This window comes from Hemitrygon akajei, chromosome 12 (assembly GCF_048418815.1).
Source record: "Hemitrygon akajei chromosome 12, sHemAka1.3, whole genome shotgun sequence".
NCBI classification, from domain to species: domain Eukaryota; kingdom Metazoa; phylum Chordata; class Chondrichthyes; order Myliobatiformes; family Dasyatidae; genus Hemitrygon; species Hemitrygon akajei.
The window spans coordinates 48,810,309-48,837,964 of record NC_133135.1 but is presented as its reverse complement, the minus strand read 5'-3'; the positions used below and the strand labels follow the sequence as shown (position 1 = coordinate 48,837,964).

At 40.2% G+C, this 27,656-nt stretch overlaps 1 protein-coding gene across 6 annotated transcripts in view; it reads left to right on the top strand.

Moving 5' to 3' along the window:
- patj (PATJ crumbs cell polarity complex component) overlaps positions 1 to 27,656 on the top strand; it is a 316,611-nt gene that overhangs the window by 41,363 nt on the left and 247,592 nt on the right. For all 6 annotated transcript variants that reach the window (XM_073063053.1, XM_073063055.1, XM_073063054.1 and 3 more), the window contains exons 13-16: positions 7,013 to 7,083; positions 13,265 to 13,321; positions 19,231 to 19,365; positions 23,405 to 23,566. In XM_073063053.1, the coding sequence (XP_072919154.1) occupies positions 7,013 to 7,083; positions 13,265 to 13,321; positions 19,231 to 19,365; positions 23,405 to 23,566 (425 nt within the window). The remainder of the gene's footprint in view (positions 1 to 7,012; positions 7,084 to 13,264; positions 13,322 to 19,230; positions 19,366 to 23,404; positions 23,567 to 27,656) is intronic.

Sequence of the window (27,656 nt, the reverse complement as noted above, 5' to 3'; positions counted from 1 at the left end):
ACTGTTGCATTTTTGCTGGGTCATTTGACAGACAACTGTTCTTGATTATTACAGTACATTTTTAATAGATAAGGGCACTTAAATTAGTACTATAAAACTTCCCAGTGTCCCAGAGTATCTCATGACAGGACTGAGGTAAAGGAGATAAATTTTTGTTAAATTTCAACCATCAATATTAAGCTCTTCTGTTTAAATATATCTATATAGAGATGAGCTAAAAACTCGTGGAACTGGTTAATAAAGATAAATAAAAAATAAACAATTATCACAGGACTTGGGCTGACCTTTCACTGAAAGCATCAAACCAAGTTGGTATTAAGCCTTCTGTAGAGGCAAATAAAATTCTAGTGTATTTTTCAAAAGAACTTAACTTCAAATTATCTCTTAAAGATTAAATCTACAATATTAATACATAACCTATACAATTTCATATGGTCATATGGTATTTTAGAGGCTATGGAGATAAAGATCACAGTGCAGCTACAGCACCATCACATGGTCGCAGCTTGCAACGACAGGTTCGCTGGGATGAATTAACATGGGGATTTTAAATTATGTTAATTTTTGGAGGTGTTTTAGACAATAAAGCATAGGAACAGAATTAGGCCATTTGGCCCATGGAGTCTGCTCTGTCATTACATCATGGCTGATCTTTTCTCCCCCATTCTCAGCCCCACTCCCCAGCTGTCTCCCCATAACCTTTGATGCCATGTCCAATCAAGAACCTGTCAAGCTCTGCCTTAAATACACCCAACGACCTGGCCTCCACAGCCACCTGCGGCAACAAATTCCACAAATTCACCACTGTCAGGCTGAAAAGAATTCTCAGCATCTCTTTTAAATGGATGTCCCTCTATCCTGAGGCTGGGCCCTCTTGTCCTAGACTCCCCTACCATGGGAAACATCCTTTCCACAGCTACTCTGTTTAGGCCTTTCAACGTTAGAAGGTTTTAATGAGATCCATCCTCGTCATCCTTCTAAATTCCAGTGAGTACAGACCCAGAGCCATTAATGTTCCTAGTATGATAACCTTTTCATTTCCGGAATCATCCTTGTGAACCTCCTCTGAACCATTTCCAATGTCGGCTTTTGAAATGTGGAGTGACATTTGCAGTTTTCCAGTCCTCTGGCACCATGCCAGAGTCCAGTGATTTTTTTTGTAAGATATTTACTAATGCATCCATAGACTCTACTGCTACCTCTTTCAGAACCCTCGGGTGCAGTTCATCTGGTCCGGGTGACTTATGTAACGTTAGGTCTTTCAGCTTTTTAAGCAACTTCTCCCTTGTAATAGTAGCTTCACTCACTTCTCTTCCCTCACACCCTTCAACACCTGGCACACTGCTAGTGTCTTCCTCTGTGAAGTCTGATGCAAAATATTCACTTAATTCATCTATCATTTCCTTGTCCCGTTATTATTTTCCTGGTCTCATTTTCTAGTGGCCCTATATACACTTTCATCTCTCTTTTATTTTTATATACAGTACTTGAAAAAGCTTTTGCAATCCACTTTGATATTGTTTGTTAGCTTGCTTTTATATTTCATCTTCTCCCTCCTAATGATTCTTTTAGTTGCTCTCTGTAGGATTTTATAAGCTTCCCAATCCTCTGCCTTCCTGCTAGTTTTTACTTTGTTGTATGCCCCCTCTTTTACTTTTACATTAGCTTTGACTTCCCTTGTCAACTACAGTCGTACTCTTTTGCCATTTGAATATTTCTTTTTTCAAATATGTCTATCCTGCTTCCTCATTTTTCTCAGAAACTCACACCATTGCTGCTCTGCTGTCATCCCAGCCAGCATCTCCTTTCAATTTACTTCCACCAACTCCTCTCTCGTACCACTGTAATTTCCTTTACTCCACTGAAATACTGTTACATTAGACTTTACTTCCTCCTTATCAATTTTCAAGTTGAATTCAATCAAATTGTGATCACTGCCTCCTAAGGGTTCTTTTACCTTATGTTCCCTAATCACCTCTGGTTCATTACATAAAACCCAATCCAGTATAGCTGATCCCCTAGTAGGCTCAATGAGAAACTGCTCTAAAAAGTCATCTTGTAGGCATTCCATAAACTGACTCTTTTGAGAACAATTACCAAACTGATTTTCCCAATCTACCTGAATGTTGAAATCTCTCATGACTGTCATAACACTGCCCCTTTGACATGCCTTTTCTATTTCCTTTTTCCTTTTTTAATGTTATATGTTGATAGTTAATATCTCCTTCCTTTTGTTCCTCTCTGATATTGTCTTCAGGCAAAAGAATCGTTTTCATTTGAAGTCAACGTCTCATCAGAGAAGACATCAACAAGCCCCCTATTTCCATTTATACTGTAGTGCCCTTTTCTCCTGCAAACCTTAGTGTAGACTTGACTTTACTGTTGAATACACTGATTTAGAGACAGTCTAACTGACTGTAATATTACATAAGTAAAAGATAAACATATGTTTATAATTAAAAGTATTTGAATTAATGTAAAAGGAGGTAATGTACAGGAGCTGTACAGTAGTGAGATGGATCAGCTAGTTGAGTGGTGTCACAGCAACAACCTTGCACTCGATGTCAGTAAGACCAAGGACTTGATTGTGGACTTCAGGAAGGGTAAGTTGAGGAAACACAAACCAGTCCTTGTCGAGGGATCGGAAGAAGAAAAAGTGAGCAGTCTCAAGTTCCTGGGTGTCAGCATCTCTGAGGATCTATCCTTGGCCGAATTATTCATGCAGTTATAAAGAAGGCACTGTAGGGGCTATGTTTCATTAGAAGTTGAGGAGAATTGGTATGTCACCAAAGACATTTGCATATTTCTACAGCTGTACCGTAGAGAGCATTCTAACTGGCTGTAGCACTGGTATGCACAGGACTGGAAAAAGCTGTAGAAATTGGAAGCTCCACCAGCTCCATAATGAGCACTAACCTTCCCAGCATTGAGGATACCTTCAAAAGGTGATGCCTTAAAAAGGCAGCATCCATCATTAAGGACCTCCAACACCCAGGGCGACCATCAGGGAAGAGGTACAGGAGCCTGAAGATCCACACTCTGTTTTAGGAGCAGCTTCTTCCCCTCCGCCATCAGCTTTCTGAATGGAAAATGAACCCATTCTTCAGTATTTTTCCCATCTCTTTTGCACTACTTATTTAATTTATCATTTTGTATATACTTAATGTAATTTGTCGTTTTTATTATTATATATTGCAATGTTCTGCTGTCGCGAAACAACAAATTTCATGACATATGCCAGTTTTAGTAAACCTGATTCTAATTTTGATTCTGAAACCTTGAACACATTTCATCATTTAAGGTGATTAATCTTTACCAAATTCCATCAATAATCCTCTTTCTGAATTGTTCAGTAAAGAAACTTTTTCTAGACTTTTACCTTATTTTAAGAAGTGTACTCAAACTTGTAAATTCTTGTTTATGACTCTTGTACAAGTGGAAACTGCCTCTCTGTGGTCCAGTTTATCATAGAACATACAACATAGAAATTTACAGCACATTACAGGCCCTTCGGCCCACAATGTTGTGCCGACCTTGTACCTACCCTAGAAACTGCCTAGAATTTCCCTAGAGCATAGCCCTCTATTTTTCTAAGCTCCATGTACCTATCTAAGAGGCTCTTAAAAGACCTTATTGTATCCACTTCCACCACTGCCACCACCAGTACATTCCAGACACCCACCACTCTGTGTGGAAAACTAAGCCCTGACATCCCTTTGGTACCTATTTCTAAGCACCTTAAAACTATGGCCCTTCGTGTCAGCCATTTCAGCCCTGGGAACAAGCCTCTGGCTATCCACACGATCAATGCCCCTCATCATCTTATACACCTCTCATCCTCTGTCACTTCAAGGAGAATGGCCAAGTACTCTCAACCTATTCTCATGAAGTATGCTCTCCAATCCAGGCAACATCCTTGTAAATCTGCCCTGCACTCTTTCTATAGTATCTACATCCTTCCTGTAGTGAGGTGACCAGAACTGAACACAATACTCCAAGTGGGGTCTGATCAAGGTCTTGTATAGCTGTAACATTGCCTCACGGCTTGTGATCTCAATTCCACGGTTGATGAATGCCAACAAACCATACACCTTCTTAACAACACTGTCATCCTGCGCAGCAGCTTTGAGTGTCCTATCGACATGGACCCCAAGATCTCTTGGATCTTCTACACTGCCAAGACTCTTACCATTCTGTCTTCAAATTTGACCTACCAAAATGAACTGCTTCACACTTATCTGAGTTGAAGTCCATCTGCCACTTCTCAGCCCAGTTTTGCAACCTATCGATGTCCCGCTGTAACCTCTGACAACCCTCTAGATTATTCACAACACCCCGACCTTCGTGTCATCATGAAGCAAACTCACGTTAGTAAGCAATCTTACTAACCCACCCTTCTACTTCTTCATCCAGGTCATTTATAAAAATAACAATGAGAAGGGGTCCCAGAACAGATCCGTGAGGCACACCACTGGTCACTGACCTCTATGCAGAATATGCCTCATCTACAGCCACTCTTTGCATTCTGTGGGCAAGCCATTTCTGGGTTCACAAAGCAAGGTCTACTTGGATCCCATGCCTCCTTACTTTCTGAAGGAGCCTTTCATGGGGAACTTTATCAAATGCCTTACTGAAATCCATATAGACTAAATCCACTGCTCAACCTTCATCAATGTGTTTTGTTACATCCTCAGAGTATTTAGTCAGGCTCATAAGGCATGACCTGCCCTTGACAAAGCCATGCTGACTATCCCTAATCAGATTATGTCTCTCCAAATGCTCATAAATCCTGCCTCTCAGGATCTTCTCCAACAACTTGCCCACCACTGACGTCACTGATCTGTAATTTCCTGGGTTATCAATACTCCCTTTCTTGAACAAGGGAACAACATTTGCAACTCTGCAATCCTCTAGTACTTATCCCATCCTTATTGATGATGTAAAGATCATAGCAAGAGGCTCAGCAATCTCCTCTCTCGGTAGCCTGGGGAATATCTCATCCAGTCCTGGTCCTAATTTAATGCTTTTCAAAAGCTCCAGCACATCTTAATGTCTAAATGCTGAAGCGTTTCAGTCTGCTGTAAGTCATCCCCACATTTGCCAAGGCCCTTTTCACTGGTGAATACTGAAGCAAAGTATTCATTAAGAATAAAATGAGGGCACGTGACTAAAAGTTTGGCTAAAGTGGGTATGTTTCAAGAAACATTTTAAAAGGAAGCAATGAAGTCAGAGAAGCAAATTTAAGAAGAGTTTTGATTTCAGAGAGTTGCGGTTAATGGTGCAACAGTTAAACGAAGATGGCAAAATGGCCAGAATTGGCAAGAATTAGCTTGGACAACTGGAAAAGGTTACTCTTGTTTTTCATTTTAAAAGCAAAGATGAAAATAATAATTTTAAGATATTGCTCAATCAGATGCAAATGTGGCTGTTAAACATGGGGATCAGAGTTCCTGCAAAGGGCAGAAAACGGATGGCAGCAGGAAGCTGACTGCAGTAACAGTAGTATGAAAGGCATGGATAAGACTTACAGTCGTCAAGTTGCTAGAAGTGTTCGAGATAGTTTATGTTACAGGGCTTGAGACCAAATAACATTTCTTTAGCTACTGTTTTGAAATTTCAGCTGAAAGTTATCTATGCTGATCATTATTAGAAGGAAAATCAGTCAGATTACTCACTTCCTAAATTCCTACGGAATCGTGAAATATTCTGTTCTATCTTCAATATTTTATTTGCTGTAAATATTTTTATGGAAACAAATTTGCTTGCATTTACTTTCTGTACAGTGATTCTATTAAGCTCAATAGAACAATAAACCCTGTGCACTAGAATTAATAAAACATTAGCTCTGTGTACTTGATTCGGGATCAATAGATTATCAATAGTCCATTGATCAATATTGGTAGCCTGTTTAAAATACAATGAGTATACATAATTTTGTGGAGCGCCCAGAATGCGCAGTGCTTAAGATAAGCATTACTAGATGAAGATAAGTGAAGCATAGTTCAAAGTTCAAAGTAAAATTTATTATTAGAGTACATGTATGTCATCACGTACAACTTTGAGAATCTTTTTCTGTGGGCATACTCAGCAAATCTATAGAACAGTAACCAGGCTGTAAACATCAGTAACTGTAAACAAACTCTGCAAATGCAGATATAAATAAATAGCAATAAATAACAGGCATGAAATATAACATAAAATAACAATATCATATCCATCAATATAACAAAGTCCTTAAATGAGTGTAGTTATCCCCTTTGTTCAAGAGCCTAATGGATGAGGGATAGCAACTGTCCTTGAACCTGGTGGTGTGAGTCCTGAGTCACCTGTACCTTCTCCCTGATGGGAGTAGCGAGTAAAGAGCATGACCAGGGTGGTGAGGATCTTTGATGATGGATTCTGCTTTTCTATGACAATGTTTCATGTAGATGCGCTCCATGGTTTGGAAGGTTTTACCTGTGATGTACTGGGCCAAATCTACTACCTTTTGTAAGATTTTCTACTCAAAGGCATTGGTGTTCCCATACCAGGCTGTAATGCAGCCAGTCAGCACACTTTTCACTACACATCTGTAGAAGTTTGCCATGGTTTTCGATGACATGCTGAATCTCCACAGACTCCTAAGGAAGCAGAGGTGCTGATGTGCTTTCTTCGCAATAATATTTATATGGTGGGTCCAGAACAGATCCTATGAGATAGTGACACCCAAGAATTTACAGTTACTGACCCTCTCCACCTCTAATCCTCCAATGATTACTGGCTGTGGACCTCTGGTTTCCTTCTCCTGGTCCTCAATCATTTCCTTGGTCTTACTGGCATCGAGTGAGAGGTATTTGTTATTATACCATTTAGCAAAGTTTTCAATCTCAATTTCAAAAGTGATTCCAGCATGGCATTGATAACCATACTTTTATTCTGCCTAGATGAATTTGCATACTGTTAACTAATTTAGTAATTTTGTTTGAATTCTCTAAGCTAAATCTAATGTGATATTTCAAAATTTTCGGTACAGGATCTGCTGCAACACGTGAAGAATTAAAGTGCAAATGGGAAAATCGTTTGGGGGCAGAGTATGAAGTGATGGTATGATTGTCTAATTCCAGTTCTGCTTCTAAAAACTGAGGATAAAAATAAATCAAGCAGTGGTATTCAACAATTCATTTATTATCCATTATAAGTTTTATTTGCATGGAGAGAGTAAAATTTAGTTTTCATTTCCAAATGAAAAGAAATCACTTTTTTTGCATTGAGTACTCCTGACAGTGAGAATGGCTTCTTTAGAAATTTAGTAGGATCAATGAAATGTGTTTCTGAACTAATGTTTAGTATGGTTATGTAATTATAATAACACAGTTTGTCACATTTTAAAGATACATTGAAATTTATGACAGACTTGTTACATATTTATCTGTTATGTTTATTTGTGGATGAAATGGTGATGTTTAAATGTAGTTTGCAAGTGGGAAGTAATCATAAGTGAAAAGATTTCATATACAGCCACTTTTATTGCTTTTGTTAATATTTGTAGGGTATCATTTTAAATTACCCAATCGAAAAGTACATTTTATGTTTGTCAGGTAATCCATCGGTGTTAGCAGATTTTCTTGGTTTAGTTGCGATTATGCTTTTTTTAAAATTTCTACTTCATTTGTTGCTTTATACACATTATTTTTGAATGCTTTGCATCATGCAGCAAACAAATTAATTGCTTTGACGATATCTCTGAGATATCTATGCTCACCCTTTACTTTCTGTGGTGATTTGAGTTTTCTTTGCCCTGTTATGATACCAGCCCCCTCCTTTGTGAGAATTGCAAGAGCCCTAGTAAAAGGGGGGTCAATGACCCGAGAGAGAGAGCAAGAGAGAGAGAGAGACAGGCTGAATGGACACAGGAAATGGAAAGACAGCAACGTGCTGGATACCGCATTCCACTGGGACAAAAGCTGGTGACTGTGGCATTGTTCTCAGGAGACACCTGGGAACTGCAGACGTGCCAACTCGCAGGGACATTGTAAAGCCCTCGGGCAAAGTGGGCTGGTTGAGAGAGAGATTGCATCACCTGCAACCTGATTGACACCTGAGATCCCGTGAGGCAGTATAAAGAAGGGTCTGAAAGAGGACGACCCTCAGACGCACCAAGGAGACACCAAGAAGCACGATAACGCTTCCCGTGGGAACGGGAAGCCATTTTGAAATAAGCCACGTGCGTTAAATTCCGAATGCGGGGTTTGTGGCTGGAACCAACGGAAGATCGCTTTTAACTAACAACGGGGAAGATCGGTCCCCTGATTCCACGGATGTGTTGGGCAAGTTTTTCCGTTTTATCTCTCTCTCTCTCCAACACGTGAAACCAAAAGCCTGCAGACTTCAGAGTGACTCTTTATATTTCCAATTGGACTCAGTATTATATACCCTAGACAACGAAAGAGCTTATTTCTGATTGATTACGGTTACACCGGTGTTTAGATTGAGTTTTGACGATTTGAATGTTTTGTATGAACCATACGTTTGTGCCCTTATTGAATAAAACGTTTGAAAATAGTAGCATCCGACTCAGCTGATCCATCTATCTTTGCTGGTAAGTTACCTGGTTACGGGGTTTTCGTAACAAGTGGGGTTCTCGTCTCGGGATTTGACACCAAAAAGGGGGAGGTCAGTCAATCGGGATTGTAAGTCAAAAAAAAAAATAATTTGGATCTGGTACGCAGGTAGCCAGACAGAAAAACCAGCAAAGATGGATGTGTCGGAATTTAGGAGAAACCCGACGGTAGAGGCGCTAGGGAAGGCTACAAAATCAGACTTAGTAAGTTTGGCGCAGGCCTTAGACCTCACAGCGGTGAAGCCAGCAATGAAAAAGCAGGAAGTGCTAAGGGTCATACAACAGCATTACGTTGGGAAGAAGGTGTTTACAGCTGAGGATTTGGAAAATATTCCCGAAAGGAGATTAGTGAGTGGGACAAATCAGGCAGAGTTGGAGAAAGCAAGGCTGGAACATGAGTTTAAAATAAAGCAGCTAGAAATAGACGCAGCTCAGAAGGCTGCAGAGAGAGAAGCCGAGAGGGCAAGAGAAGCCGAGAGGGCAAGAGAAGCCGAGAGGGAAAGAGAGCAGGTGTTCAAACTAAAGCAGCTAGAAGCAGAAGAGAGAGAGAAACAGAGGAACTATGAATTGGAGCTGGACAGGCGGAAACAAGAGCGAAGAACTCAAGGGGGAGAGAAAGAGGGGTTTGATATTAGTCGGGCGTTGAGGTTGGTCCCCCCGTTCGAGGAGACGGATGTTGATAGTTATTTCTTGCTCTTTGAAAAGGTGGCAGAGAATCAGCAGTGGCCCAGAGAGCAATGGGTGGCGTTGTTACAAAGTGTGTTACGAGGAAAAGCACAGCGGGTATATGCCGCGCTGCCCACAGAAAGGGACGGGAATTATGATCAAGTAAAGGAGGCCATTCTCCGAGGTTACGAGTTAGTACCTGAGGCGTATAGACAAAGGTTCCGAAATTTAAAAAGAGGGTGGAATCAAACGTATACCGAGCTAGCCCATGAGAAGGGTGTGCTCTTGAATCGTTGGTGCACAGCTGAAAAGGTGGCCGAGGACTATGGGCGTCTCAGGGAGCTAGTTTTGATTGAGGAATTTAAAAGCTGCGTTCCGGAAGAGATCCGAATGTATTTAAGTGAGAGGACGAATCAGTCCATCTCAGAGATGGCTAGGCTCGCAGATGAATATGCCCTAACCCACAAGACAAAGTTTTCCTCGCCAAAAAGTTACCCGAGAGACCATCGGAATGGTAGGGACAGTCCGCCGGCTAAGGGAGAAACTCCACCGGGAGCTAGCACAAAAAGTGAGGATAACAGACAGGAAACCTGGAGATCTCCTGGTTTAAACTGTTTTAATTGTGGAAAGGTGGGACATATTGCATCAAAGTGCTTTGCTCTGAGAAAGGAGCCAGAGAGGGAGAGAGCAGCGATCCCTATCGGGCGTGCAGTGGTAATCAGGACGTTGACAAGAGGGCCCCAGGTAGATGGAATACCGGAGGGGCGGGAGACATTTAGTTCCGAAGGAACCGTGTCTTTGAGGGAAGGGGACCCCCCCATCCCTGTACGAATTTGGAGAGACACGGGGGCGGAACTATCGTTAATTAGCCGTAATGTGTTAAATTTCGGCCCTCGGACGGGGGAGGTTGCCCTGAGAGGAATCGGGAACCAGATCACGGTCGTGCCTTTGCATAGGGTCTTTCTCGATTGCGAGTTGGTGTCGGGACCTGTGGAGCTAGGAGTCCTGCCGGAGTTACCGGGGGAGGGCGTGGACCTCCTGTTGGGTAATGACCTCGCGGGTGGGAAGATGGGAACCGCCCTGATAGTTGAGGCCCCGCCCATGGAGTCCCCGAGCTATCGCGCATGCGCGGTCACTCGCAGCCTGTCGGAAAAAGCGGCTGAGAAAGAGGACAGTTTAAATGAAGCCAGCGGTGATCTGGCCAAGATGTTTTTACCGACCCTGTACCATGAGGGTTCCGAGGGTGGTAAAACAGAAAGCAGTAAAGTAAAAGGGGGTAAGGGAGAGGAAATAGCCCTGCCCTTAGTGAAGAGAAAGGTCCTAGAGGTAGGAACTAAAGTTGAGAAACGGATAAAGTTGTTAAAATGTCCAGAGTTGGACATGGTTAATCTGTCTGGTTTGGCAGAATTGTTTGAAGAAGTTCAGAGTTCTAAAGGTGTTCTCGATTGTCCCGAGAGTGAAATGAGGGCAGTCTTAGAGAGGAAGGGTATCCTTGCTGTGGAGAAGTCAGCTGAAATGGCCGAGGAGGTTGTTTCAGCTCGCAGGGTTGCGCCTTCCCCAACAGGGGGCTGCCTAGAGAGTAGCTGGAAGGATCGGGGGACGTTAGAATTTGAAAAAGGTACGGGTATTGAAAGCCTGGAAGGGGCCAATGTCCCGTTTGAGTGTGTCCAAGATGGGGGCGCACGTGGTGCTGAACCTGGTAACAGAGCTCAGAGGAAGTCTGAGGTGTTTGATTCAGGGGGACGGGGCGGCCGTCTTCGTGGATCAGATAGGGTTGGTTCAGTAGGAAAAGGGTTAACCTTGGTAACCGTGGGAAGTGTGAGTTCCACGGTGTTTGTATTCGAGAGTGGGGCCAAGGTTAATGCCGAATTTAAGGGGGGAATGAGGATTGTTATTGAAGGAAACGGAAAGTCTGTAGTTCCCAAGTCGAAGGAAGAAATTTTAAACCTGGCAGATCGCTCACAGAGTGAGTCGGGAAATAGCGGGGCCCCCCACTCTATTGTTACGCCAGGGTGGGGTGTGAAGAGGTTGCATTCGAAATGCTACCTGAAAGAGGAGTTGGAATTAAAAACAAATAGCCTGAAGGGTCTTGACAGTCTGTGGCATGGTGTTGAAAAAAAATAGCCCCGATGAACGAGGCGGGCGGGAGTTCACCACGCCAAATTACTCAAAGTCCCAACGGGGGGACTCGCCAGAAAAGAGGTGACGGTTAATGGGGATGCCATTTTTTTTAAACAGCAAAGCAGGTTTTACGGGTTGCGCCAAAGCCTGTGAATAATAAAGACGACCTTTGGAGACCTGCCGGCGAAGTAAACCGACCGAAACGATTAGTATTCGCATAAACTTTTGTAGATGCACCTAAGCTAAGATCACACCTCCTTAGTTATGTTGCTGAAGAAAGCAAATAAATAAGCTGGTTATTGAGCTGAAGTCTGATGCTGCTAGGCGTTAGCATGGCACGTGAGGTTAAGGTATTAAAGGAAAGGGGCACTGTACTTGTTACCTGTTTAGATGCTGACTTGAATGTATAACTATTACTCTGTAGTGAAAAGAAAAGCTTCTGTATTGTGTTAGATTCAAAATTTCTGTAAGACTGTACCACTCTGGGTTTTAACCGCTGGTAAAAACCTTTTTAAGAGGGGAGGTGTTATGATACCAGCCCCCTCCTTTGTGAGAATTGCAAGAGCCCTAGTAAAAGGGGGGTCAATGACCCGAGAGAGAGAGCAAGAGAGAGAGAGAGAGACAGGCTGAATGGACACAGGAAATGGAAAGACAGCAACGTGCTGGATACCGCATTCCACTGGGACAAAAGCTGGTGACTGTGGCATTGTTCTCAGGAGACACCTGGGAACTGCAGACGTGCCAACTCGCAGGGACATTGTAAAGCCCTCGGGCAAAGTGGGCTGGTTGAGAGAGATTGCATCACCTGCAACCTGATTGACACCTGAGATCCCGTGAGGCAGTATAAAGAAGGGTCTGAAAGAGGACGACCCTCAGACGCACCAAGGAGACACCAAGAAGCACGATAACGCTTCCCGTGGGAACGGGAAGCCATTTTGAAATAAGCCACGTGCGTTAAATTCCGAATGCGGGGTTTGTGGCTGGAACCAACGGAAGATCGCTTTTAACTAACAACGGGGAAGATCGGTCCCCTGATTCCACGGATGTGTTGGGCAAGTTTTTCCGTTTTATCTCTCTCTCTCTCCAACAGGTGAAACCAAAAGCCTGCAGACTTCAGAGTGACTCTTTATATTTCCAATTGGACTCAGTATTATATACCCTAGACAACGAAAGAGCTTATTTCTGATTGATTACGGTTACACCGGTGTTTAGATTGAGTTTTGACGATTTGAATGTTTTGTATGAACCATACGTTTGTGCCCTTATTGAATAAAACGTTTGAAAATAGTAGCATCCGACTCAGCTGATCCATCTATCTTTGCTGGTAAGTTACCTGGTTACGGGGTTTTCGTAACAGCCCTCAATTCATCATCCTTCTCTCTTGCTGCAATTTATTTTGCCAAGTAGACCTCTGGTACCAATATTCATTGTCATTCATTTGCTTCTGCCATCTCCTAATCTGCTATCTGAAGATTAAAAAACATTAATCAGAAGAGGATATTAGAAACAAAGTGTTTTTCAAGAAGATGTCAAAATTTTCCTTGTTGCGGAACAGAAATGATACTAAATGCTTTGACATGGAGAGATAGTGTCATTAGGTTAGGAACTGACTCAACACATCAATTAATTGCAACATTATGGAGTACTTTCCTTCTCTCCAAACGGAGCCCAACAAAATATTTCATAACAGTTGAGAAAGTTTCCTGCATTCTATAAATGATGATTCTTAATTTACTATGTTTCTAAATTGCCTCTTAATTTATGATCAGGATGTTAAATTGTAGCATTAGGAACCATCAGATAGTTAATAGTTGAGTGAAAACACATTGATCATGTGCTACATTCATTTCATAATTTTTATTCCTTATTTGTAATCAGGTGCTTAATGTGGAATCTCGGATCTGTGATGATGCAGATATGCTGAAATATTCGAAGGTAACACAACACAGTGATTGTAATGAGTGGGACTCAATTTGTTTCTAGGTTGGGGCTTGCAACAGAATGTTAATTATTCTGGTGTGTTAGTTTGGCATAGCATTCAAGTTTTTAGCTCTGTGTCATCACTTGTGTTTCTTATTTTTAAAATTTTCTTAAATGCCTGCAATGTTTCCACTGTTACCAGTGTTATTGTTTGTGAAGGGGTCATTGAGATGTTATTCCTTTTTTTCCTTGGCAATTTTTACTGAAATTATGAAATAGGATGAGTAAAATCTGGTTTAGAATGTTTTCTTTGCTGTTTGTAATTCAGAACATATGAACAGAATTGGGCCAATCAGTTCTTTATGCCTCTTTAACTATATAGTTGAATCAGGGTTGATCTGTGTATCAACTTATCTTTTCCCTTGGTCAACACAAACCTGAGGATCATAGAAAGAGGGGGAGGGGTGTGGAGCAGGTAGAAAGTGCAATGTCTACTTTCCCATTTTAATCCAAGGAAACATTTCATGATTTTACTTCTAAATAATCTCTTCCTAATTTTAAGACAATACTTATCTGTTCTCCATCTCCAAACAAAGCAATTGAATCCTATTGTCATTTTTATGCTAAAGTAGGGTGTTTGGTCAATCCCAGTCTCTCTGAGCTTTTCTGTGCTTCAAATATTATTTTTGTAATTTTTACTTAAATGCTGCAGTAACCTCTGCCTCCGGTTTCAGTGGTGAAGAAATCTGAACTCCAAAATAAATTTTAAATTATATCTCAGTAAACTGTTCACTTTACAACTCATGGTACAACAATCTTACCAGTGAGAAGGATCCATTCTGGTAAAGGATTCATTAGTCGGGTAGCCAGTTTAGGCCTGCCCACTAAAAGTGGATAAACAATCTGACATCAGCAGAATCAAATCCTTACATTAAGCCAGATGTGTTTCTGAATGTCTCAATAACACTCAAGCAAAAAATGAAACAAAGATAATGTTAAAACTTAAAAATTTTAAGCTGATAAAGTATTTAAAACCATTCACTGTAACAGAAAATAAAACAAGAATGCTGAAAAAATTAAAAACATAAAATGCTGGCAGAACTCAGCATCAGGACTCCTGATGAAGGGTTTCGGCCTGAAACGTCGTCACTACCTCCTCCCATAGATGCTGTCTGGCCTGCTGAGTTCTGCCAGGATTTTGTGTTTTTATTTATTTCCAGCATCTGCAGATTCACTCGTGTTGATCCTGAAAAAATTCTTGTTTACAAGAAGTATAATTTCTTGCTGAATCCCTTGCAAGTCATTCCCTGCCATTCAAATCATTATAGAAATCTTAACCTCTTCTGACCTTGCACAAGGACTTTGAGGGACGTCTCATTGTTAGTCATGGGACAATCACTGCAATTACGTGATCCCTCTTCAAACTCCCAGCTTGGAGCAGAACTTAATGCCAAGCTGCAAGCTACTAAAAGCAACTTCAGAATTTCCATGTTCACTTCATATGCAGCACTAAAAATTGTGTGGATTCATTTTAGTGAATGCTGACAGTTTTATCTTCAGTATCCCACAGATATATGTTATGATTAAACACAGCAAATCAGGATGGCAAATCCAGATCGGAGCACATGTTTAACTATCCAATAATGATCTCTGTACTCGTGTCTTTTAGAGCTATAGCAGGTGCTTTGAAGTACTGTTGAGGTGAATGCTAATGTTTTTTTCCACAAAATTCTCCAAATGCACTAATAGTTATGCAAATAAGCATCATCCTTCCCTGTGTCAACTTAGATTTATTACATCTTTTTTTGAGAAAGATAAACTGGCATGGATTAGAATAGAACTAGATAAAATAGGAGAAAATACACCAGAAGATTTTATATATAAATGGGAATCTAAATGGATACAGGAAAAGAAAGAATCTCCTATATTAAAACATTTGATTGACTTATGGAATAAGATAAATGTTGACGATGAGACAAAGAAATCCTTATTAGCAAAGAGATCTTTAATTCAAAATAGACTTATTCCTTTTACAATGGATAATCAACTTTTATATAATTGGTTTCAAAAAGGGATTAGATATATAGGAGATTGTTTTGAAGGAGGTATATTAATGTCATTTGATCAATTAAAGAATAAATATAAAGTATCAAACAACACTCTTTTTTGTTACTTTCAACTAAGGGCTTATTTAAGAGAAAAATTAGGTCAAACAATGTTATTGCCGAAATCTAATGAAATAGAAACTTTAATTCAAAAAGGAAAGATTAAAAAATTCATCTCTTGTATGTATAATTTGATTCAAAAACAAGCAATTAAACAAGGAGTCCATAAGTCAAGACAGAAATGGGTAATTGACTTGAATATTAAAATTGAAGAAAAAAATTGGTCAAGACTATGTCTTGAGAGTATGACAAATACAATAAATGTCCGGTTAAGATTAGTGCAATATAATTTTTTACATCAATTATATATTACACCACAAAAAATAAATAAATTAAACACAAATTTATCCGATCAGTGTTTCCGATGTAACCAAGAAATTGGTACTTTTTTACATTCTACTTGGTCTTGTTCTAAAATTCAACCTTTTTGGACAAATTTAAGAGTTTTATTGGAACAAATTATTGGAATACAACTTCCACATAATCCAATATTACTTTTACTAGGTGATATTGAAGGGATAAAACCGATACCCAAATTGAATAAATATCAGAAAGAATTTATAAAAATTGCATTGGCAGTAGCCAAAAAGGCTATTGCAGTTACTTGGAAATCGGATACATATTTAAGTATAGATCGTTGGAAGAAAGAAATTTATGGCTGTATTCCACTTGAAAAAATTACTTATAATTTAAGAGATAAATATGAAACATTTTTGAAAATTTGGCGCCCTTATTTACAAAAGACAGGATTAAATATATAGGTGCTCCGAAGATGAAATAATTGGTTATTTGGGGAAAGAAATAAATATATATACTAAAGTTATTACGAACTCCATGGAGCATGTGGGGATCTTCCAATATCCAGGCACTCTTTCTTTTTTTTTTCTTTCTTCTTTTTTTTCTATAGGGATGTTAGGGGGCAGGGGGGAATGGGTAATATACTTTTTTTTCATATACTTTTATTCTCTAATTACTTGAAAACACAATAAAAAGAGTTTAATAATAATAATCCTTCCCTGTGATGTTATTGGGCTTGCTGACAGCGAAGTTCTAAACTCAAACGAAGATCGTAAGTCCTATCCAATATAGATAGCTATGGATGACTTCAGAATTGCAGATGATTTAGTTAGAAACATTGTTATAGGAAGCTGTCTCTTCTTTTTCTTTGCATCATCAAACAAATCTTGCAGTGGTTGTAGGCATGTTGTTATCCCTCGAGTGACATGGAGGCTTTGTTCCATTGAAGGATCGAACAATAAGTGCTGGAAGAGCACTTCTGGGTTTTCTCGATTCGTGGTTGGTTGAATTCGCGCCTGCGGAACTTGTGGATAAGGAGGGTCCACTGCAGTTTAAACTACTATGTTGACTCAGGCCTAGAGGGCCGGTGTTGTGCCAGGTCAAGTACTACCTGTCTCGAGTCGGGTTGTTGGCGACTCAACTGGCACACCCCCAGGTGCAATTTGGTTAACCAGGGAGGAGGGGGTGTAGCCCCCCAGCAAGACTAAACACAAAACCTGTCAAAGGGCGGATGAACTCCTTGTGAGAGTCTGTGTGAGCAGTGGCACGTCACACAGTCTTTCGTTTTGCGCCTTGTAAGGCATAAGCAGTTTAAGCACAGTTCATTTATTTTCAGTGATATATGTTTAAATTCAAATAACATTCTTAAAGCACAGTTAAAACTCACAGAATATTTCTATTTTAAAAAATTTCCAAACTCTGAAGCATACAGGAATCCCAAAACATAGCTACATTTTTTATAAGCCATACCGACAAGCCGCAGATGTACCAGTTGTCAGTCTCAGAAACTGAAGGCAGAGGAATGTATCTAGTTCACCCAGTGTTTCTGTCATTCTTCTTGGTGTTTCTGGGCCATTCGTAGAAAGCCCGAACTGCTCTCTACAATTACAGTGTTTCTCTGCCACTTGGACAACTTCGCACACATGATATTTTCTCGGATACGTTTTAACGCAAATGGTCTAAAAGGTTCCAGAGACAGAGATCACGGGCACCGACAATTAATGCTGTGAAGCTGCATCCCTGAAGTGTACAAACCTTCCAGCTATTAAAGGATCAGCTATTTGATGTGATAAGTATCAAGCTTCCTTGAGCTAAACAACTTAGCCAGCGCTGTCTCAATTGATGCAAGCTCAATTAAATAATTCATTGTCTTATATGGCTCCACATGAGCAATAAGCCCAGGTGCTGTGGGCCAGCTTCTCGTTCCCTATAGATAGTGCTTGTTTGCAAAGCTGACTTTATAACATCAGAATGATTATACTGCATGTCGTTTACAAGAAGGACTGAAGATTTGCTCCTGTTTATGACAAGAAGCTAAACAAAGAGTATTGGTTGGAAATTTAACTTACTCAAAAACAATGATGCTTAGAAGCTCATAGCTGTTGTATTTATAAAGCAGAGCTTGACAAGAAAAGCACAAGGCTTCCTGGCCTAGGACAATGAATATTCGACACATTTGTAGGTCAGCATCTCCAACATAAAGCCTCCAATGATAGGACCACATGCCTGATGCAAACATTCTTCTTCAAGCTCCATCATGGCAGAAGTTTACCAGGAGGGCAGAAGAAATGCCTCAACAATGTTTCAAAATCCCCCCTTAAAAATGTAATATCTCTGTCAGCCCATCAGAATCTGGTAGAGAAGGGTCAGACTTTGTCTCAGAACCATATGAAAGTCATTCTTGACACCAAGGAGTAGTGAAAGGAAAAGCAGATTATTGCTTCCCAAGTTATTGTGAGCATGAATTATCTATAAAATCAGAGAAAAATTGAAAGCAAAGTATTTCTTCTTTGCTGAATTGCAGAGCCTTTCAGTCTGCCAGCAAAACTGACAAGGATTTTTCTCAGAGAGTGAATGGATCCTTCTGTGGCTGTAATGAACATATATAATATTTTATTGAAAAAATTGCAATTAGGATTATTGTGCCAGTCTGGAACAATGAACTAATGATTTCAAATGGTTGAACAGAAAACTGATTAAACTGATTGTTGTGAAGACTAAAGTGCCATTAAGAACACAAAACTATCTGAGTATACAAACAATGATTCTCCATTAGGAAAACCGTATTTTCCCATGCATATCTTTTTTTTGTTTACATCATTATTTAATTGTGTTATTACAATCAATTTTAAGTAAGTAGTTTAATACCAAAAGTTTGACTACATTCAGTTACAATATGTTTTTTTAAATTGCAATTTCTACTCGGAAAAGAGGAGGATTTACAGAATGGTGTTCATTCCAAAGTGCTTAGCAGCTAATGAGGAACTTTCTGACATGTAATTATTATTACAATTTAAGAAACAAACTCACAAACAGAAAGGTCTGCAAATGGAGTTTAAATAATGTACAAATATTTCAAATAGAATTTAAAAAATACCTTCAAATACAATTAGAAGAATTAATATAAACTTGGGATTCTTCAAAATGTCATGAGGGAGCTGTTATTTCCACCTTGTTAGCAGAATTGGCCTTTAATTAACATTGTCTCTGAAAGCCTTTGCAGCCGTCCCTCAATACTGTAGTGTAGTTTGACTGATATTATGAACATAAGCTTCTATGGTAAGGCCTCCATCTCCTTGGTGAGATTTCAACCCTAAATCAAAGTTGGTACCTATGTTGTTCTGTGGCTTCAGGTGTTCATATTGTTTATCAACAGAAGGTGGTGCAAAAGAGATCGTTTTAATATAACTGGATGAACAAAGATAATTTTGCAATCAACCTTTTTTTTCTGTTTAAACTTAGCTGTTACCAGTTCATACATTGAATCTTGGAGTGGAGCTGGACTCATTTGATGGTCATCATTACGTATCATCGATTGTGCCTGATGGACCAATTGGCCAAACTGGAATATTACAAGTACAAGATGAAATTTTAGAGGTATGCCTTTAATAAAAACAATATTCGTTACAAGTTTAAATTTATTTTTATTTAGAGATGCAGCATGGTAACAGGCCATTCTGGCTCAAAGAGCATGAGCCAACCAATTGCACCAATGCTTCCAATTAACCTTCCAAGCTGTACATCTTTGGAACGTGAGAGGAGCACCAGGATGAAACCCCGTAGTTACAGGGATATCGTGCAAGCTCCTTACAGACAGTTGTGAAATTGAATCCAGGTCATTGGTGCTGTAATAGCGTTACACTAACCGTCACACTACATGAGGTGCCCATTCATCACTATTTTGGTTAAAATTAAACCTTTTTGGACAAGTTTATTTTCTGATTGAAATAGTTCATAGAACCATAGAACATTACAGCACAGAAACAGGTGTCTTGGCCCTTCTTGGCTGTGCCAAACCATTTTTCTGCCTCGTCCCACTGACCTGCACCTGGGCCATATCCCTCCAAACCCCTCTCATCCATATACCTGTCCAAGTTTTTCTTAAATGTCAAAAGTGAGCCCGCATTCAGCACTTCATCTGGCAGCTCATTCCACACTCCCACCACTCTCTGTGTGAAGAAGCCACCCCTAATGTTCCCTTTAAACTTTTCCCCCTTCACCCTTAACCTTATGACCTCTTTTTTTTTCTCCCCTAGCCTCAGTGAAAAAACTGCATATAACAACTTAAATTGTTCATATAACAACTGCATGGGAACAAGATTAAGTATTCATTATAAAATAATTTTATGATTTCATGTTTCTCAGTTTTTGAGGATGCTGGAGCATAGAACAGTGCAGTTCAGGGACGGTCCCTTAGGGCCATGATGTTGTGCTGAACTAGTTAAACTAATAATTGAAAGCCAGACTAAACTAGTACCTTCTGCCTACACAAGTCCATATCACTCCATTCTCTGCATTTTCATCTACCAATCTAAGAGCTTCTTAACCTTTATTAAATGTGTCTACTCTATCACCCAGCGGCATCTCTCAGGCACTCATCACTCTGGGTAAAAAAAAACAACAACTTGCCTCACACATCTCACTTGAACTATCCTCCTGTCATATTAAATGCCGCCCTCTCCTAACCTTAGACTTGTTGACACAGGGAAACAGATACCAGATGTCTACTTTATCAGTGCCCATCATAATCTTATTTCAGGTCTTCCCTCAGCCTCCACCTCTTCAGAGAGAAAAAAAACAACTTTAGTTTCTGCAGCCTCTCATACCACATTCAGGCAGCATCTTCGAAAGCCTCCACGTCCTCTTATAATGTAGCAACCAGAACTGAATGTGGTCTGACCAGAGTTTTATAAAGCTGCAACATAACTTTGTGACTCTTGAACTTGATGGCTCAACTAATAAAGGCAAGCTTGGAAAATGCCTTGACTAGTACAGCCACTTTCAGGGAGCTATGGACTTGGAACCCAAGATCCTTCTGCGCATTATCATTGCTAAGAATTCTGCTATTAACTATGCACTGTCTGTTTACATTGAATCACGCATAGTGTGATACCTCACACTAGGCCAGATTAAACTCCATCTGCCTTTTATTTGCCTATATAAACCTCCTGTACCTAATAGCATGGCCAATTAGTGGTATGTTCATGGTCTTCTGCTGTTGTAGCCCTTTCACTTTAAAGTTTGCCATGTTGTGTGTTCAGAGATGCACTTCTGCACTCCAGTATTGTAACGAGTGGTTATCTGAGTTATTGTTGCCTTCTTGTCAGCTTGAACCAGTTCGACATTCTCCTTAACGAGGCATTTTTGTCCATGGAATTGCCGATCACTGGATGACTTTTGTTTTTCATACCATTCTCTGTAAACTCTATAGACATTGTGCATGTAAATCCTAGGAAATCAGTTTCTGAGATACTCAAACCACCCTGTCTGGCACCAACAATTTGCCACAGTCATAGTTCTTTACATCATATTTCTTCTCCATTCTGATGCTTGGTCTGAACAACAATTGAACCTCTTGACCATGTATGATTATGTTTATGCATTGAGCTGTTGCCACTTGATTGCCTAATTAGCTGTTTGTATAAACAAGTGTGCAGGAGTACCTAATAAAGTGGCCACTGAGTGAGTGAGTGAGTGAGTGAGTGTGTGTGTGTGTGTCTGTGTGTGTGTGTGTGTGTGTGTGTGTGTGTGTGTGTGTGTGTGTGTGTATATATCTGTGTACAGTACTGAGAAAAAGTCTTAGGCACATATATTTAGCCAAGTTGCCTAAGACATTTGCACAGTACTGTATTTGTCAATCTGAAGCAGAGAATGAGTGTGTAAATCTGTTGGGAGCAAATAATTTTGGGAACGGTGAAAGTGGAGCACTGTGAATGGAGGGTGGTGTGGGTGTAGGACAACCCTGGGACACCAGGCAAGGTAATTTGATTCTAAACAATTGGTTTATTGATCAGTATTGAATGTCTCTCTGGTGCTTCCCACTCCCTTCCCTCTTCCTTCCCCTTCTGCAAGGATCCCTTATCTTGCCATTTAGCATAATTCATGTTCACATTCTTAAATCAGAGGGTCTTACAATAATAAGTAGAACTGATTTCAGATTCTTCTGCTCTATTCATTCTGATGCAGTTTGGCACCTATTTATGGTATTATTTTGACTTTTTCTCATGTTTGCCTTTTTTTTGCTATAATTTATGGTGTATAGTTAACTTTACTTGTATGTATGCAATTCACTTGACAGAATATATGTACATAGAGAACTGTTGTGTGACTGATAGTGATGAGGACCTTGAGGTTGATTATTAAAAACAACTTAAATTCTGCTCTAAGTATTAACTGATGTAAAGGTGGATTTTGGCCAGTTACCATTTTACATTATTAATGAGTTATGGAGTGAAAAATTTAAAGAACATACAGTAAGCAAATTATGTAGGTAATTGAGGAGTATTAAGTGAAACACTGCTGCAGTAGGAAAGTAGTTTATACAAATAAGGATGTGCAAGAAATACTGGTCTTGCCTACATTGATTGGCCTTATCTCAAACAATAACAAGGTGGCCTACAGGGAATAAGTAATCTCTCTGACACAGGGTGTCAAGAAAACAACCTCTCCCTCAATGTCACCAAAACAAAGGAGCTAGTTGTTCATTACAGGAGGAATGGAGATAAGCTTACCCTTATTGACATCAATGGATCTGGGGTTGAGAGGGTTAACAGCTTCAAGATCCTCGGCATCCACATCACCGAGGACCTCACATGGTCTGTACACACCAGCTGTGTTGTGAAAAAGGCACAACAGCGCCTCTTTCACCTCAGATGGTTGAGGAAGTTTGGTATGGCCCCCCAAATCCTAAGAACTTTCTACAGGGGCACAATTGAGAGCATCCTGACTACTGGTTGCATCACTGCCTGATGTGGGAACTGTACCTCCCTTAATCGCAGGACGCTGCAGAGAGCCCAGCGCATTCGTACTTGTGAACTTCCCATGATTCAGGACATTTACAAGGACAGGTGTGTAAAAAGGGCCTGTAGGATCATTGGGGACCCAAGCCATCCCAACCACAATCTATTCCAGCTGCTACCATCTGGGAAACAGTACCGCAGCATGAAAACCAGGACCAACAGGCTCCGGGACAGCTTCTTCCACCAGGCCATGAGACTGATGAACTCACACTGACTTGAGTGTACTCTATATCACATTGACTGTCCTATTTATTGTAAATTATTATAAATTACTATGATTGCACATTGCACGTTTAAATGGAGATGTAACATAAAGATTTTTACTCATGTATGTGAAGGATGTAAGAAATAAAGTCAATTCAATTCAGTGAATGACAATGTCCTGTAAGTGGGTTTAAAGTTCTGGACCAGGTACCTAAATAAAAATTTCAGGTAATACAGTCAGCCTCCTAAATAATTTAGTGAGCTACACTTCCACACAAGGCACTCAAAAATAAAAAATGCATAATGGTATAGGAATTTTTGCAAGTAGAACTTCCAAATTAACTTTTATTAATTCTGGATAATAATTGTTTAAAACACCTTGGATTAACCCTAATATTCACATTCTTTTTCAGGTGAATGGAAAGGAGTTGTATGGAAATTCATGGCAGGAAGTAGGTTTACTTCTGAAAGACATGTCACCTCCATTTACTGTGGTCTGTTGTCGGCGACTGTTTGAAGAGGGAAATGAAATGCCTGTAGATGAATTCAGTGTCATGGAAAATGAAGCTTCTCAGGTAGAGTTTGGGGAGTTAAAAGGGAAATATACTGATATGTTTTGGTCTATGGAATTATTCGATATGATTCTTAGCATTTGGTTGAGATATTTGGGAGTTGAGTCAAAATTTTCCTTGATCATGCTATCCATCGAGCCCATTCATTCAAATGTACTTAATGGTCATCTCAGCTGATAAATACATTTTCTTCATGCAGTTATTCTTGAAGGCGGAACCGATATGTTTGCTGCGTGAAAATAGAATACTCCATAGCGATGAAAGTTTTATTTTCTATTGTAAAATAATTGACAGCTGTACTAACTCTTTGGTATCATTGTGTGTTGCTGTATTCTTTATGTTATGAATATATGGAAGGATATATCTATCACAACAACATAAGGAGTAAATATTTATGTTAAAAATTATTTGAGAGTAGTTATGATTTCTTAAATGAATAATCCATCTTCACTTTTCTTTTTAAAAATGCAATTGGTGCCTTCCCTACTTTGTTATATACCCCATAAACCCCTTTAGTCTCTGTCACATCTAAATTCTAGAGGATCAGCTTTTCTGGATTGGGTGTTGTGCAATCAACCAGAATTAATTGGAGAGCACAAGGTAAAAGAAACCTTAGGGGAAGTGATTGAACTCACCCTGAAATTTGAGGAGAGGCTGAAGTCAGATCTATTAGTATTACAGTGGAGTAAAGGGAATTACACAGGCATGAGAGAGGAGTTGGCCAGGATTGATTGGAAAAGAACACTGGAAGGATGACAGCTGAGCAGCAATGCCTGGAATTTCAGGAGGCAGAGGATATATACATCACAAGGAGGTGAAGTATTCTAAGTCAAGATGATACAACCGTGGCGAACAAGAGAGGACAAAGCCAACATAAAAGCCAAAGAGAGTGCACATTAATAGAGCAAAAATTAGTGGGAAGTTTGAGGATTGGTAAGCTTCTTAAAAACCAACAGAAGGTGACTAAAAATGTCATAAAGAGGGAAAAGATGGAATCGTAAAGTAAGCTAACCAATAATATTAAAGGGGATACGGAAAGTTTCTTCAGATACATAAAGTGTAAAAGAGAGGTAGTAGTGGATATCGGACCACTGGAAAATGATGCTGGAGAGGTAGTAATGGGGATCAAGGAAATAGCAGATGAACTGAATAAGTACTTTGCATCAGTCTTCACTGTGGAAGACACTAGCAGTATGTGGGAAGTTCCAGGTGTCAGTGGTCAAGAAGTGTGTGAAGTTACCATAACTGGAGTAAGGTTCTTGGAAAACTGAAAGGTCTGAAGGTAGATAAGTCACATGGACCAGGTGGTGTACACCCCAAAGTACAGAAAGAGGTGGCTGAATACATTGTGAAGGCATTATTAATGATCTTTCAAGGATCACTAGATTCTGGAATAGTTCCAGAAGACTGGAAAATTGCAAATATCACTCCTCTCTTCAAGAAGGGAGAGGGACAGAAGAAAGAAAATGATAGGCCAGTTAGTCTGACCTCGGTGGCTGGAAGTTGTTAGAGTCAATGATTAAAGATGAGGCTTAGGGTACTTGGAGACACATGATACAATAGGCGTGTAGCCAACATGGTTTCTTCAAGGGAAAATCTTGCTGACAAATCTGTTGGAATTCTTTGAAGAAATAACAAGCAGGATAGACAATGTCAACTGATTCTCTTTTGTAAACTTGGATTTTCAGAAGGCCTTTGACAAAGGCCACACATGAGGCTACTGAACAAGCTTTGAGCCCATGATATTACAAGGAAGATCTGGCATGGATAAAGCAGTGGCTGATTGGCAGGAGGCAAAGAGTGGGAATAAAGGGAGCCTTTTCTGGTTGGCTGCGGGTGACTAGTGGTGTTCCACAGGGGTCTGTGTTGGAACTGACTCTTTTTACATGTTGTATCAATGATTTGGATGATGGAATTGATGGCATTGTTGCAAAGTTTGTAGACAATACGAAGATAGGTGGTGGGGCAGGTAGTTTTGAGGAAGTAAAGGGGCTATAGGACTCAGATTAGGAGAATAGACAAAGAAGTGGCAGATGGAATGCAGTGTTGGGCAATGTACTTTGTCATGCACTTGGGGAGGAGAAATGAAAGGATTGACTATTTTCTAAACGGAAAAAAAATGCAAAAATCTGAGCTGCAAAGGGACTTGGGAGTCCTTATGCAGGATTCCCTGAAGGTTAAATTGAAGATTGAGTTTGTGGTGAGGAAGACAATTGCGATTTTAGCGTTTATTTCAAGAGGACTAGAATAGATAGATAGATAGATAGATAGATACTTTATTCATCCCCAAGGGGAAATTCAATGTTCCTCCAGTATGATATCACATAACACAAGACAGACCAAGACTAACTGACCAAAAAAACCACATAATTATAACATACAGTTACAACAGTGCAAAGCAATACCATAATTTGATAAGAGCAGACCATGGGCACGGTAAAAAAAAAGTCTCAAAGTCCCAGATAGCCCATCATCTCACGCAGATGGCAGAAGGAAGAAACCTCCAACGTGGCAAAACTTCCCGATGCAGCCTCTGGAAGCACCCGAGCACAGCCAACTGTGAGTCCGTCCGAAAACTTCCGACAACTTCGTGCCTCCGACCAGCCCTCCGACACCGAGCACCGAGCACCATCTCTGCCGAGTGCTTCAACCCCGGCTCCGGCCACCAAGCAACAGGCAAAGCCGAGGATTCGGGGCCTTCCTCTCTGGAGATCTCTCCGATCGCTCAGTAGCAGCGTCAGCAGCACAGGCATGTCAGAAGTTTCGCCAGATGTTCCTCCGTGCTTCACACATCCGTCTCAATCAAATCAGGATTGTGCACGGCCCCTACTTACAGATAACGGATATTCCTTACTGGAGTGGCCGCTGCGCCCTGCGTCGTCGCGCCGCCATCTTGATGTATAAAAGCAAGGATGTAATGTTGAGACTGGTGAGGGCTTACTTGGAATATTGTGAGCAGTTTTGGGCCCCTTGCTGAAACTGGAGAGATTTCAAAGCTGGTTCACAAATTTCCTCCTCATCCCTATCCAGGATTGAACAGCTTGTCATATGAAGTGTGTTTGACGGCTCTGGGCCTGTAATTACTAGAATTCAGAAGAATGAGGGGTGACCTCATTGAAAACTGTTGAATGGTGAAAGGCCTTGATGGAGTGGATTTGGATCTCCTATGGTGGGAAAGTTTAACACCAGAGGACACAGCCTCAGAATAGAGGGGCGTCCTTCAAGAACAGAGATGAGGAGGAATTGCTTTAGCCAGAGAATGGTGAATCTGTGGAATTTGTTGCCATGGGCAGCTATGAAGGCCAAGTCTTTGTATTCAGTATATTTAAGGCAGAGGTTGATAGATTGTTGATTGGTCAGGGCATGAAGGGACACACGGAGAAGGCAGGAAAATAGAGCTGAGAGGAAAAATGGATCAGTGATAATGAAATAGTGGAACAGACTCGATGGGCCAAATGGCCCAAGTCTCCTCCTATATTTTATGTTCTTACGGTCTAAATTCATTACTTGCAGGTGATGGTATTCCCATTTCCTTGATGTTGTTGTGGTTGTGTGTTTGGGAGGTCCTGACAGTGTAGCCACGTAACTGCAGTATTTTGTATTGGTGATTAAGTGAATAAATGCTGAGGGCAGCAGATGAAATATAAGTCAAGCTGACTACTTTGTAATGGATGGCATGAAAGTTCTTGGAGGTTATTAGTGATACACTCCTCTAGACAAGCTGAGTGTATCATATTATACATCTGACATTTGCCTTGAAGACATGGATGATGGTACAACTGAGAACCTGGAAATACCATGCCTGAGTATTACGTAGAATTTTGGTCTCCATAACTAAAGCAGATATTCTTGATGTAGAGCATGCAGTAAAGTGAATATGTTAGGCTTCTGATATTTAGAGCATAGAAATGTAAAAAGCGATCTCTGCAATTTCTATCTTTCCAGAAAAATTTGAGAATTGCACCTCTGTGATCCCATGTATTTAGCTTTACAACTACTGGTTCTTATTAAATTCTGCTGAGTTATTATTACATAAAATTTCATGATTTATACTGGAGCTGGCTGATTCTGGAACAGCATTTGCTTTTTGGTT